The following is a 14929-nucleotide window of genomic DNA, read 5'->3' as shown; positions in this document are numbered from 1 at the left end:
ATTGATTCTTTGGTAAATGAGATAAATAGAAGAGTCATTGGGGGAAATGAAGCTGCAGCGAGCTAGCTCTTCCTGAGACTTTAGGCCCTAGGCAGAAGAGAAGCTAAGCTACCAGAGTAATTTTTTTGATGGTCCATTGTCACTGTGACTTCTAATCAATTGAGAGGGGAAGAAAGACAGGGAGATCCGGGTTGGACAAGGAGCACGAAGGAAGAGCAAGCCAGTCAGGGCACACTCTTTCCCAGAGGAGGCTGTAGTGGGTCCCCAGCGCAAAGAAGGGGGCACTAGGAGGCGGCGCGGGCTCCGCCCCCTCCCCTGGCGGGCGCGGGCGCGAGACGCTGCGCGGCGGCAGCAGCAGCGGGAGCGAGCGGCAGCTGTCAGGCCACCGAGGTCCAAGCTGCACTTGCTGCCCCATTGAGGACGAGGTGGCAGCTTGAGCTGCGACCGGGTCGCCAAGGAGCCAGGCTAGAGGCACGCAGAGCTGACCTGCCCGGCATCTGCAGCCCTGTCCTCTGTCCCTCCCATTGTGTTGGGTAAGGTGTCTGCGAGTGGGCTTGAAGAGGGGGCTAGGGCTGGCGGACCTGGGAGGCCAGGAGGTGGGGGGCCTGTGGGAGGAGGGAGAAAGGGCAGTTTAGGTCATCGCTGGGGTGACTGGCACCTCAGTAAAGGAGCCTAGAAGCTGCTGAGGTTATAGTCCGAGGTAGGTGATGGTGGAGGGGGGCGTTGCTGAGTAATCTGGAGTGGCTGCCAGACGGGGCAGAGAGGCGCAGGGCTCCGTGGGGAGCGGGTGTGGTTCACTGCGCATGCGCCGCAGGCTGGCTCTAGGAGCTAAGGATGAGGTGAGAGGACCTGGATCTGAGTTGGGACTATGCGGGGGTATTACACTTTTAAGTTCTCAATATTAAAACAGTGTTCCTGGTGTAGAGATGCCAGCATTCCTGGTCTCCTAAGGACGTTGTATTCGTGTCCTGAAAACCTTTACTTCCAGGCAGCCTATTAAGGAAGATGTGGCCTGGGGACAGTGCCAAGTTCCTATCAAGTGTGTCTTTGGGCTTATTGGCTCAGAACTGTTACGAAGAGTAAAATATTAGACATAATTTTCCACACTGAACACTTCGTTGCATATATGATGTAAATGCAAGCATAAAGTTAGAAATAGCATTTCAGTGGCATGACAACTATGGCATCTAGACTTTATAGCATGGGTGTAGCTGATAACTGAGCTCTGCGAAGTAAATTGAGTGCGTCACAGGGCTTCCCCGCCGCTGTAAAAACAACCCCCTTCCCAGCATCAGGTTGTATGGGAAGCAACCTACACCATTTAAATTAGAGGGTCTTGAAGATCAATTATTTCTTGTGTTGATTTTTACATACATTAAAGAAAGCCACACCCATTTCTTCAGTGCAGTATTTCTGAATATCATTTCAGGATTAAACAGTAAAGTGAATAGCCCTAATCAGCATGTCGCCACAAGATGGGTTTTGGTGGCAGCTCCAGCCATGTCCCCCTCCCCTGTACAGACTTCCACCAAGGCCACTCTCATCCATTGTCTATCCCCCTTCTCTTCCCCCCACCAAGCCCTGCAGCACACACCCCTGTAAAGACTTGCTACCAAATAACCTGTGCTGATTGGAAGCATCATTCCACACCATGGAAACTGAACTGATGCCGCTAATTTGCTTCTGCGTCTTTTTTTCTCTCTCTCTCTCTCCATAATCATAATAACATGCGTTGTTTTAAAAAGGTTCAACCTTTATTTTATTGCCTTGCTCTCAATCTCAAGCACCCCCAACTAAATCCAGTAATTTTAATAAGCCTGTATGGGTGCAAACATAGCTGATTCCAAAGGTTTCAAGTGTACTGAAGAAGAAAGAGCTGGGAATATTGGTTATATGAATTTCTGATACATCTTATTATCCAAGACGATATTTGAATCAAAGCCAGATATTTCTCTGAATGGGACAAAAATTAGAATAAATATTGTAGTCCAAGGGCTGGAAGTGTAGCTTAGTGGTAGAGTGTTTGATGCACAGTGCCCTGGGTTTGATTCCCAGTACTGGGTTTTTTAAAAAAGGAAAAGAAAAGGAAGAGAAAAAGAAAATTTCATTCAGATCTAGTTTGATATGGGAGCCATACTGAATTTCACCTTCGTGTGATATATTTGTTGTTATCAAAAAATCCTTCTCTCTGCTTAATGCTTTTTTCTTTTTGTGTTGGATCAAATTTGGCATCTCCTGGGGGAGGGAACTTGGGTTCGTTGATTTTTATACTGGGCTGGTTCATTTCAGTTTGGATATGTACTGACGTAGTTCATCTTCATCTTCAAAAATAACAGGAATGACAGCATCTACTGAAAACAAAATGGATATCATTGTTCTCCTCTTGATTTTGGTAGGAATGGAGATCCTGTTAGAACTACGTATTTTAAAATGAGAGTGTAGCAAAAAGGAAATTAAAAATCTTCCATTGATGTTCAACAGGTGGAATTTCTATTGAGTACTGTCTGGAAAGGGATCCAGATGAATTCATAATTTGTATTTTTGGTTACATTATATGTGTTAACATTTGGATATCTTACAGGATCATCAATCAATTGTGGGCATAAATTCCAAGACATTAATTTGTGTATCTACCTAATCTATTAAATCATAAATACTTATTGCTTATTTTTATGATGGATTCTGGTACCATCTGCTGAAATCGCTTCAAAAACATACCCAAGCAGATACAACTCACTATTCAAAAATTTTTAAATTGGTTGTGCATGAAAGACAGACTTTTAAAAAAGAAGTCTGTTAACAACATCAAACAGTGAGATAATATCAACTGCAAATAATGAGAAGTTATATTGAGACATAAAATATAGACATATTTATGGGGTACGATATGATAATTTGATTCAAATGTGCAATGTTTAATAATCAAAGGGTAATAACTGATTCAATTTCCTTAAGTATTACTCATTTCTATATATTAGAGACTTTCGTAATCTGGGCTTTTTTTTCCTATAAAGGACTCAATGAAGAAATTTTATTTTCCTTTTTAAAATGTCTAAATATTTTGTTTTAAATTTGATCATTGACAATTTTGTACAGGTATGTAATGCATTGTGATTACTCTCACCTGCAGCACTCTCTTATCTCCTTCCCATACCTGTCAATCACTCCTCTCTGCGAGCCCTTATGTACTCCAGAATGGTCTTGAACTCCTCTAGCTGAGCATGACCTTGAATTTCTGATCTTCTTTCGTCCATTTCCTGAGTGTTTCAGTTAAACATATCTGCCACCACTGTCTGGTTTTATATGGATACTTGAGGTATCTTCTGATTATTTTAAAATATATAATCAGTTGCTTTGAGCAGAAGTTTCTCCTACGGTCTCTAGTGTGAAAAAGAATTCCCCTGAGAGATCCAACCCAGAATCTCATACACATTATACAAGTTCTCCCACCAGTGGGTTCTATCCTCAGTCCCTATGGTGAGATTAAAGCTTAGATGTTTATTTGTAAATCCCTTACGAGCAAATCGTTGCCTTAAACATTTCCAAAGAGATCTTTATCTATTGGGTGTTCAGTGTTAAAACTACAAAATAAATTGGGTGAAGAGAAACCAGAGGTAGGAATAGAAAATCGGAAAGGCTCACCTCACATAACTTAGATGTAAGAAGATGATGGCTAAAGGGCAACAGAACCATGTGTAATGATAAATACCTGTAACCTCACCTAGTTTGAAGAATGGAATGGAAAAAAAAGGATAGATTTCTTGAGACCATAACTGTGACACCAGTCTGGCCAACACAGAAAGACTCTAATTTTAAAAATAGAGGTGGAAATAGAGCAGTAGAAATTAGTATTTGGGGGCCAAGTCAGCAGGATTTAGTGAAGGCAAGGAGGTCAACCTAAACTGTGTATCTTTCTACCTTTAGCCATAAATGGGCATTAGCAATGAAGGAGGAGGATGTATGGGAGCCATTCTCAACCTGTGACTCATGAACCCTTTGTGGGGGAAATGAAACAAGTGTCTCGCAAATGTTGCATATAAAATATCCTGTATATCAGATATATTTACATTATGATTTATAACAGCAGTAAAATTGCAGTTAGGAAGTAGCAACAAAGATAAACTGGGGGTCACCACAACACTAGGAACTGTACTCAAGGGTTGTAGCACTAGCAAGGTTAAGATCCCCTGATAGAGAGGATCATCTTGGTAAGGACACAAGCACACAGTAAGCATTCAATGCTTTTTCTTTTTTTTTTATTAACTTGAGTATTTCTTATATACATTTCGAGTGTTATTCCCTTTCCCGGTATCCGGGCAAACATCCCCCTCCCCCCTCCCCTTCCTTATGGGTGTTCCCCTCCCAACCCTCCCCCCATTGCTGCCTTCCCCCCACCAGTCTAGTTCACTGGGGGTTCAGTCTTAGCAGAACCCAGGGCTTCCCCTTCCACTGGTGCTCTTACTAGGATATTTCAATGCTTTTTCAAATGTTAGAGAAGGATTAGACCGGAAGATTCTTTCAGTACTCTCGAGCATCTATACAGATGCTTAGAAATTGTTAGGGAGCCAGGCATTGCTACACATTAAAGAACAAGGAGGAACTAATATTTTCATAAAACAAATAGTATAGCAGCAAGGAAGACTCTTTTTCCTTTTCCCCCATAGCATATAGTTTAGTTACCTAGAGTTACATGTGCATATTACCAACTAGAGAACTCTCAAATGGACATTAATACTAATCATTATTCCTGGAGATGGGCATTTAGTTTCCATATTTCCTGTTTTTGACCCATCTAGGGAGCTTATCCACAGCTGGGAAAATAGGGTTAATGAGTTATTTAATGATGTTAACACCTGTTTTCTAGGTTCCGTTAATACTAGCCAGCCATGGTTTACATACATGTGTACTTCCTTCTGTTGCTTTTAAAAATGAGAGTTGAAGAATTTTGAACCATAAAATTATACTATAGTCTAGTATTAAAGATAAGGTATGAAAGTGGGAACATGGCTCACTGGTTGAGGACTTTTGTAGCCCATTGAGGCCCCATGTCCCTCCTAAGTATATCAAAAGCAAAGACAACAAAATGGGAATTTAAAACTGTGCTAACATCTCAGTTTCACCAGCATTCCACTTCAAGAAATATTGGTTACTTAAGCTAGTTCTAAAGACAAAAAACTTGAAAGCAGAGAAATGTGGACAAAAGCCAAGCAACAGAAATGGAAGACAATTTAAGATTCTACAGAGTTTTAGTTCCTGATTCAAATAGTTATTAAATTCCTGATTAGCTTTGCCAAACAACATATGATAATTAAACAGCTTCTTCATGCTTCAACAAGAAAGCACACTTAACAAGCATAGGAATTATTTGTCTTTTTGGATCACTATTCTAGTTTTGCTTCATTAAGATATGCCACAAGTACTAATATTAAGCAAATGCATGTGTGCTTTAGTAAGGACAAGCAAACGTTACAACTTGTGTTCAGTAATGATTGTGAATACCTGCAACATCCATCATGCAGGAGGGTTGAGGCAGAAAAGTCAGGAGTTTAAAGCCATCTCAAGCTACATAGCGAACTCTAGAGCATCTTGGGCTGCACAGAGAGACTTTGTCTCAAAAGAAAAAAACCCAATCAAAAAAATCTTATGTTCAAGACAGATACCATCAAATAATGAATAAAACAGTTAACTAAGAGAGCATACTGTAAGTCCATAAACAGTAATTATTTCTTCTCTGATGTGGAATCAATTGAAGACAGCCTTGAGGCACATTGCTGAATGGCTCGGTAGCTTTTGAGATGGGAATACTGGTAGCTTGATAGGTAAGAAAAAGTAATCTGTGATATACCTTAAATTCCTCTGCTTTCATTCTCCCAAACTTCACTTCTTGGAATGTCACCCACTTTCTTTGATTTACTTTTATTCGAATAGAGAATTCAGCAGAAAGACAACACAATTTTTAAAAATCACACAAAGTACAAACTTATTAGGGTAAATTGAAGTTTGGGTCATAGAGTTCTTTTGATCACATTAAATACCTGCAACATTTTGAACTCTTGAAAATATTTGGGAAAATTCTCCACAGGTTACTTGAGATTGCTATGGGACTTCTCCCTGAATGGAGTATGGTTTTTCCCTGAAGACTTATTTTATTGTATTACAGATTATTAAAAATCTGCTTCTCATTCTGTTTTTTAGAACTCGAATAAAATATAAAGCAACAAAAAGGACAAAGGAGAACATTGAAATTGTGAAAAGAACCCTAAGTAGGTAGGTAATCAGGAGATTATGCTATGAATTTTGATCTTTCATCTATTAAACGTGAATGTTTATAAATAGAATACATTTCAAAATAATTTTAAAGACTATTATGGTTTTCTTTTTTTATGGTTTTCAATTACCATTTAAATGTGTGTGCTGTCTGAGTCTCTTTTGCATGCACTTGTTTGATCAAAGTTTAAGTTCCCTTCTTTTGAGACCCTTGCCTAAATATTGCTAGATTAATATCATCATTGTTGAGTTTCCAGTACAGATCTAGTATGACAGTACTTAACAGAATATTTTATTTTAACATATAATATTGTATTCTAGGTAGCCAGGTATAAATACATTGTGTATGTGACAAGAGAAGTACTGTGTGATTACTAGTGTTTATATTTTATTACGAATCTTCATATTATTGATTTTGTGGTAATAAAACTTAAATTCAAATGCCCATAATATCCTCTTTTGAATAATGCCTGTTATGTTGATATTAGTTAACTGTAATTGTACATGAAGAAAAATTTATGGAGGTTCCATTTATTAGAGCATCCATCACAATGCAAGTATAATGGGAGTAAACGCCCAGAGAACATTGAACTTTTTCTCTTTTCCAAATTCTTGGGTCTGCTCTAAATGGGACCCAGATCTCAACTGATAAAATCAAGAATACAGATTATATACCTTTCAATAACACCTAGGTCCCTCAGAAGGAAACATTAAATCTCAAATAAGTTTCATGTTTGCATCTTGTTTGGCACTGTCCAAACTGGAAGCCAATACGGTCATACATTTGAGTGGCATGCCTGTTCTAGGCTCTCTCACCTAGAATAGTGTCAGAACTGAACAAACTGTGGACCCATCTGCTAGGTGGTTTGTGCATGGCATTCAGGCTTTCCTTGCCCAGGTAAGACACTTCCTCAGAAAAAATAACCAGTTTTCTTCCTTCCTTCCTTCCTTCCTTCCTTCCTTCCTTCCTTCCTTCCTTCCTTCCTTCCTCCCTCCCTCCCTCCCTTCCTTCCTTCCTTCCTTCCTTCTTTCTTTCTTCCCCTCCCCTTGCCCCTCTCTCTGTTCTAAGTCAAGTAATGATTGTATAAGAACATTGTCAGGGGGCTTATAATTCAGGGAAATTTTCTATGAAGTTGATTTGTTTTGGGCTTAACTGTTCCCCTTCCTCCCTGTTCATGTATTTTCAGGTTCTTTTGTTTGCAGAAGGCTCTGTGTTTGGTGCTGCGACAATGAGTGGGAAATCCCTTCTCTTAAAGGTCATCCTCTTGGGTGATGGCGGAGTTGGGAAAAGCTCACTTATGAACCGTTATGTAACCAACAAGTTCGACTCACAGGCTTTTCACACGATAGGGGTAGAGTTCTTAAATCGAGATCTGGAGGTAGATGGACGCTTTGTGACCCTTCAGATCTGGGACACTGCGGGGCAAGAACGTTTCAAGAGCCTTAGAACACCATTCTACAGGGGAGCCGACTGCTGCCTGCTGACCTTCAGTGTGGATGACCGGCAGAGCTTTGAGAACCTTGGTAACTGGCAAAAAGAATTCATCTACTATGCAGATGTGAAGGACCCTGAGCATTTCCCCTTTGTGGTTTTGGGTAATAAGGTAGACAAAGAGGATAGGCAAGTGACGACTGAGGAGGCACAAGCCTGGTGCATGGAGAATGGAAATTACCCTTATCTAGAAACAAGTGCCAAAGATGATACTAATGTGACAGTGGCCTTTGAAGAAGCTGTTAGGCAGGTGTTAGCTGTAGAGGAGCAGCTGGAACACTGTATGCTAGGTCACACCATTGATTTGAACAGTGGCTCCAAGGCAAGTTCTTCTTGTTGTTAGATGTAGGGACTCTTGACAAGTGTGCACTAAGTTGGTCAGTCTGTAGTGTAAAAACTACTGTGCTCTCTGGTAGTATGCACACACACATACACACACATGCACACACTTGTACATGGAAACATGCATGCGATTGCACGCACACAGGTGCGTGTATGCACAGACACATATACATGGAAACACGCACGTGATTGCATGCACACAGGTGTGCGTGCATACACACGTGAAAGTACATGCATGCATGTGATCATACACACACACATACACATACACACACATACACACACACACACACACACACACACACGAAGGTAAAAGATAATGTTCTGTTTTTGAAACAGAACCTTTCAAATTGAAGTTGTAGAGCAGTTTTTAAAAAAGCTTTATTGAGCCAAGTGTATTTTGCGTAATTTCTGCTGTTTTCCCTTCTTGTGTGCCTCAGGACATTTCAGAGAGTTTTAGTCCTGAGAGATTTAAGTATTTTTAAATCATAGTCTAAACCTAGAACCCAGCCGCATGAAGGAGTGAAAGAGCTTAAAGTGTTCCATTAACCAGCTAGCAAAGGCCATCACCAGATTCTTGCCAAGAAGTTTATGTCATTTCTACCAAAGGGAAAAAAATAAGACTCTGAGCTGTGTTACCACAACAATAATGGAAGTAAGGATTTCTAAACATGTATAAGAAAAAGACGGTGATGATTAGGACTGTAGATGTATAAAAACACACACGCTGACATGTTCACATCCTTATGTATGGTTTACTCTCACATGAACTGAAGAAAAATCATGTCTATAAGAATTACTCTAATGACACTGGAGGTTGATTCTAATCCATGTGTTTGAGTCACAGAACACTACTGAATGGATTATGCTTAAATATGCCAACCACCTTTGCAAATACAAGGTTGGTCTGCTTTTCCTTCATTAAGTCTACTGCTGCTGCATAGAGAGAGCTGTTGCTTCCTTGACAACTTATCAATTTAGTGATGCTGCTTAGTGTGTGGCTTCGGGTGCAGTGCTCTCTGCCTACATTGTACATGGTCCTATGGCTCACCATGCTGGCTCATGCAGAAGGCCTCAGAAAGGATTGGAGAGTGATGGGCTTTTCTCACAGGTTCCTTAACTCAGTTGTTTGTTAGATCTCAGATCTCAGAAGGATCTGATTCTTGGGATGTCTCCCCGAATGTTCAGCTGGCCAAACTAGGACATTAAAATTGGCAAAGGAGCAGATTTTTTTTAACTTTGTGTTAGGATGAATTCCTCATAATTAAATTTGTTCAAATGTGGAATAGACTGCCTTAATCGTGCTCCCTCCCAATAAAAGTAGTCACTGACTGACCATTTGTTAACATACTGTAAAAAGAATTCCTGTACTGGCTACATGTTTGGTATAAAGTTCCTTCAGGCTTACGTTCTGAACATACAAACTATGTCAGTGCCATGTTCTGGTTGAACTTACATGAAAGTAAAAGTTAAAAGTATAGTGAGGGCCTTCAAAAATCCTCAAGCCATTCTGGGATTGGCCTTTAACAGCAACGACTATTAAAAAATATCCCAAAGGTACCATGTTTGTAACAAAAATGGTTTGACAATTTTTGAATACCATGACTGCCAATTATATATACTATATGATGAGTGTGCCATCTGGTTTTTGTAATTAGTTGACCTGCATGGATTTTAATCTGTGCTTTAAAAAATGTATGATAAAAAGTATGAACCAATGTAGAGAGGGACAGTTAGATAAGGCCCCCAAAGAGATTTAGGCCTGGGATTGGGTGGGAGCATTCACAGGAATACAGCCTAGAATTCTCCATTGTAGCCACACATGGAATCAGCCTTACCTGTGGGACCTTATGTGCTTTAAGAACGCTGGTACTTTTGGCCACGTAGACAAGAGTAGGACAGTATTTATTTCAACTCAGACTTACTCAATATTTAAATTATTGTATAGTCCTGACCCTATTGTCCAGTTAATTTAGATGCCAGAAGTCAAAGCCAGAACTGGGACCCCACAACTCTTAAATATTGGTTCCTATCCTGCCTATGCCTATAGCCAGCCACACTGGTTTCAATGTTCTATAGTCGTTTTGCTACAATCATGTTAGGGTGAAAATCTGTACGTCAGAACTAATAAATGGTAATTATTTTTTAAGTGCATGAGACCTGGGGCCTTCTCTTTCTACTTGCACTCTGCTTATAATAGTTTCTATCTGTAGATCTCAGGCCTTCATAAAGATCTCCATCAGCTCACAAAAAGTATTTGTCTCTGTAGAGTGGCATGTGGCCATTTGAGTAAAAATCAAAGTACACGAGGGTTCAGTTCACAGACATCCTGTCCGTCGAGACAAGTGTTAATTTTATTGGCAGGCATACTGAAGCCCCTTTCTTCTTAGCCATACATTTTTTTCCTACCAAATCACTTCACAATGTCAAGTGCTTAACAATATGTGACAAAACAGTGGTGTTTTAGTGAGTGACACTCAGCGGGTGTTAACGTAGTTTGGGTAAGAGTAAAAACACCAAAAGCTGATTAGCCATGGTACCAAGAACTGTGCATATGCGTTCAGAAATAGACTGCATATCTAGAATATGCAGTGAAATATTTTCAATAGGTGTTTTTTAATGAACACTAGATAGTTAATGAACACTAGATATTTAATGAACACTAATATATGTCTAATTAGAAGTATACTGTTTTCAATAGTCCATTAAATATTATATAAAATATTTATTTAATTTATCATCACGCATTGGCTTTCAAGGGGCTTCAGATCCCACGTCTTCAGTGGATTGATGCATTTCCGGTGTCTTTGTGCCTGCCTTGGCCATCTCTACTCTATCCTGAGGTATTCCACCATTCTCTTGTTGCAGGTGCTGCTAAAAATCTCAAAAAAAAAATGTGGATAAGATATTTTGTTCCAGTTGTTTGAAAAAATCATCTGTGTCAAAGTGAATAAAAAGTGCATTTTGAATAACCAGCATACAGTGTTTGTGGGGTTTTATTTCTCTCCTTTTCTTCTTTTGAGCAGTTTGTCAGTTTAGCAGTTCTACCTATCAGTCAAGTCCCTCTCTCAGATGGCACTCGATGTGGTCTCTGGATCATCTTTTATGTGATACTCCAAGTGGATGTCCCTAGTCATGCAGTGGTGATTGAGAAACAAACTCAAAAGATTTAAAGTTGGATCCTCCTTTTATTTTATTTCGGACCTCTCTAACGCATAGAGTGTTGAGACCAGACTATGGATCTTAATCTTACACTGTAGTTTTAATCATACATTTTAAATATTGAAATTATAAATATAAACAGACTATGTCCATTCTCTTTATTTTCTTGATTGATAAATGATCCAGACATTTAAAATGTGAAAATATAGATAAAACAGGTCAGAACAGAAATGATAGTTTTTATACAAAAATGTTCTATTCTTTTAACCTCCCCCCCATTTTGGCCATGAATGTTACACTAAACATCAGATGGCTTGAACATACATAATAGTGACATTTTAAATTACATTTATTTATTCATTCATTCATTTGTTTATGTGTGTGTGCACACCATGGTAGGTGTGAAGAGATCAGAGGACAATTTTCCAACTCAGATCACCAGGATTGATGGTAAGTGTCTTAACCAGCTGAGCCATCTTGCTGGTCCAGCAACATTTAAATTATGGATGCAAGGCTCCCCATCATACATGATTCATCACCATGATTATTCCATCTGCTACGGATTTAGCAGTCTCATCCATTCCACACACTTTTGGTTATTAGATCTTTGGGAAGACAAAAATATTCTTCTTTCTTGCTCCAGAATTTTTATGTCATATTCAAATTATAATACTCCAAATTCTATAATGATATGGCTTTGAGACTACAGAATAACACAAATTTCGAATCACCTTAAAAGAGATTTTTTTTTCACGGTAGAGTGCTTGTAATATACTTGAGGCCTTAGGTTTGGTCCCCATCATTGATAAAAAGAAGGGAGGGGATCAATTTTGTCATCCAGATTGATATTTTCAAAGCAGGAAACTATCTGCCTGCTATTTTTTCTGCCCCAATCATTACTTACAGTGAACTTCCTCTTGATGTCTTAAGACATAATATGAAATCTCATTTTGGGGACAGTAGCTGATTTTTTTCCCAGAAAATGGAGGGTATGCAAAACATAGTTTTTGTTCTATTCTAAAATTGAATATTAAAACACTTTGGGAAATTGAGACATAATAATTTCATGATGGGACTTGAGACTGCCATCTCTGTTTCATTTTAATTACTTAAAGCAATCCTGCAACAATATTTTTTTCAGTGTCCAGTGATCTAGTCAACACACATCTTTCTTTCCTTGCTAGGGACAAACAGAATTTGTCACAGAGAGTGATTCTTCTTATACTTGATTTCAGGAAAGATAAACTGTGATATGCTGTCATAGTCCAGACTGGTACAAGAAAATGCCAGAAGGTGGGTGGTTTACAAACAACCGAATTTCGTTTCTCACAATTCTGAAGGCTGGAGAGGCTAAGATCAAGGTACTGGCAGATTTCTGTCTGGTAATTTCTCATCTACAAATGGAATCTTCTTATTGTGTGGCAAGCAGAAGGGGGTCTCTTTCTAATCAATGCATTAGTACCATTCATGGAGATAAATGTCCCATGACATAATCACCTCATCCAGCCCCAGCCTCCTGATACCAGCATCTGGTGCATTAGGATTTCGACATGAATTAGGGCTGAGTGAGTATAAATATTAGGATCATAGCATATATCATATATCCCAAAATATGTGTATATTTTGGAGTTTATCACTAATGTTCCCTTCTTCCAAGCAAATATCTTCACTTACGCCTACTTCTCATACCAACAGAGCCTTTATTGTTTAGTCTACTCTTTTGAAGAGGATAAAAGGAGAACGACAGAAGCTAGGCATGTTTTACATGATAAAATATTAATTTTTGAAAGACATATTAGTGACTGGAGAGATGACTCAGTAGTTAAGAGTGCATTCTCCTGTCTCAGAGATCTCCTGAGTTCAGGCTCAAGCACCTATGTTAGGTGCTCACAATCACCCGTAACTCCAGTCCCCTAGGTATTGAGAGTCTCTTATTTCTGTGGGCACCTGCAGTCACATCCACATAGCTACAAACAGACACGCATGCCTACAAATAAGGTTTGAAATACAGAAAATCTAAAAGCTAAACACTACTCACTAACATCCTACTGAGAAGTTTACCCATGCTGGTGATCAGTGAACTGCCTTTTATTTAGATGCCAGTGGTGTAGTGATTTGGGGGTAAGGGTTTTTGTTTACTCCTTACAGAGGGAGAGGCTACTTAGTGTTTTTCCTGTGAAACTAAGCTTGTCCACAGCTGGAGAAGCTGTCATCTTCCGGCCTCCAGGAATGGCCGAAGTAAACTGTGCATCTTCATAAACCTTTCTGTCTCCTCTAAGGGAACACAGAGGATTACTAGGCAGCCACAGACCAAGGCTTTATCAATCACCGAGCTCTGTATGTCCACATCTTTATTTTTCAATCTGTCAATTCCTTTCTTGCCCTGCCAACTATGGACAAGTCTCTCTCACGCACTCCCGAATTTAACCAGACTGCCAAACCATGTTCTTTATTCTGACTGGCTGATAAAATGCTACCTAATGAAAGAAATAAGTCAATTGAATGATACTGATTAGTGTAAAAATTTGAATCACGACTACATGTGGAGCACTGGTGATGAAGCAAGAGCCAGGCTTAGATCTCTGTCGTCCATTGCATTGTCCCTGGCAGCCTTAAAAAGAACGCATTTGTCTTGGACTACATAGCTTAACAGCCCGCTGATAGATGAACGTGTGTTGGTAGCTTTTAATCTTCTCTTTTTCTATTGTTCTGGGGGAGAAACAGTGCCACCAGTGTACATTTTGAAGCCTTTCTCTATTTGGGCGGGGGTGGGGGTCGGGGGAGGCAGACTCATATATCTGGCAGGAAAGCAAGAAAAGGAAATAGACAAACCAGATAAAATAAAATTTGCTTCTAATAATATAATTTTAAGATGAGCAGATTTATCTTTGTTGTGTGGGCTTTTAATATATTTATATACAGGGAAAACTGTAATACCATACACTCACTGTGCAATCTTTTTCACTTATTACACGGTTACTTCCATGAATCATTGTTTTTATTCCAGGGATTGATTTTAATGTTTGCATAATTTTCTATTTAAGAACGCACTGTAATAGTTGTAATGAAATTGTGTCCTTTTATACAATAAAGGGGAAAAGGAGGTTACTACTAATAAGCTTATTTCAGATCTGTACCTATTTCTTATACACAACACTTCCAGATCACAGATCAATATTCTAGATGAATATTTTATGTCGTTTGATAAATTGCCCATTAGAAAGTTGTCCCAACATATACCCAAAAGATGCCCCAACATATAAAAAAGACAGGTGCTCCACTATGTTCATCGCAGCCTTATTTATAATAGCCAGAAGCTGGAAAGAACCCAGATGCCCTTCAACAGAGGAATGCATACAGAAAATGTGGTACATCTACACAATGGAATATTACTCAGCTATCAAAAACAACGAGTTTATGAAATTCGTAGGCAAATGGTTGGAACTGGAAAATATCATCCTAAGTGAGGTAACCCAATCACAGAAAGACATACATGGTATTCACTCATTGATAAGTGGCTATTAGCCCAAATGCTTGAATTACCCTAGATGCACAGAACACATGAAACTCAAGACTGATGATCAAAATGTGAATGCTTCACTCCTTCTTTAAAAGGGGAACAAGAATAGCCTTGGCAGGGAATAGAGAGGCAAAGATTAAAACAGA

The 14929-nt window shown here is 39.2% G+C and overlaps 1 protein-coding gene across 1 annotated transcript; it reads left to right on the top strand.

Annotated features, from left to right (window-relative positions):
* The first annotated feature begins 380 nt into the window (after positions 1–380).
* On the top strand, positions 381–11075 carry Rab9b (RAB9B, member RAS oncogene family). The gene is made up of 3 exons (NM_001109018.1): positions 381–533; positions 6196–6267; positions 7455–11075. Exon 3 carries the CDS (start codon positions 7497–7499, stop codon positions 8100–8102), a length of 606 nt encoding a protein of 201 aa, NP_001102488.1. The 5' UTR covers positions 381–533; positions 6196–6267; positions 7455–7496; the 3' UTR covers positions 8103–11075.
* The last annotated feature ends 3854 nt before the right edge of the window (positions 11076–14929 follow it).

This window comes from Rattus norvegicus, chromosome X, assembly GCF_036323735.1.
Source record: "Rattus norvegicus strain BN/NHsdMcwi chromosome X, GRCr8, whole genome shotgun sequence".
In the NCBI taxonomy this organism is placed as follows: domain Eukaryota; kingdom Metazoa; phylum Chordata; class Mammalia; order Rodentia; family Muridae; genus Rattus; species Rattus norvegicus.
This window is presented reverse-complemented; position numbering and strand designations above follow the sequence as displayed.

What these genes read in the sequence shown, in the direction of transcription:
- Rab9b (NM_001109018.1), top strand. Translation starts at nt 7,497, where the DNA reads ATGAGTGGGAAATCCCTTCTCTTAAAGGTCATCCTCTTGGGTGATGGC.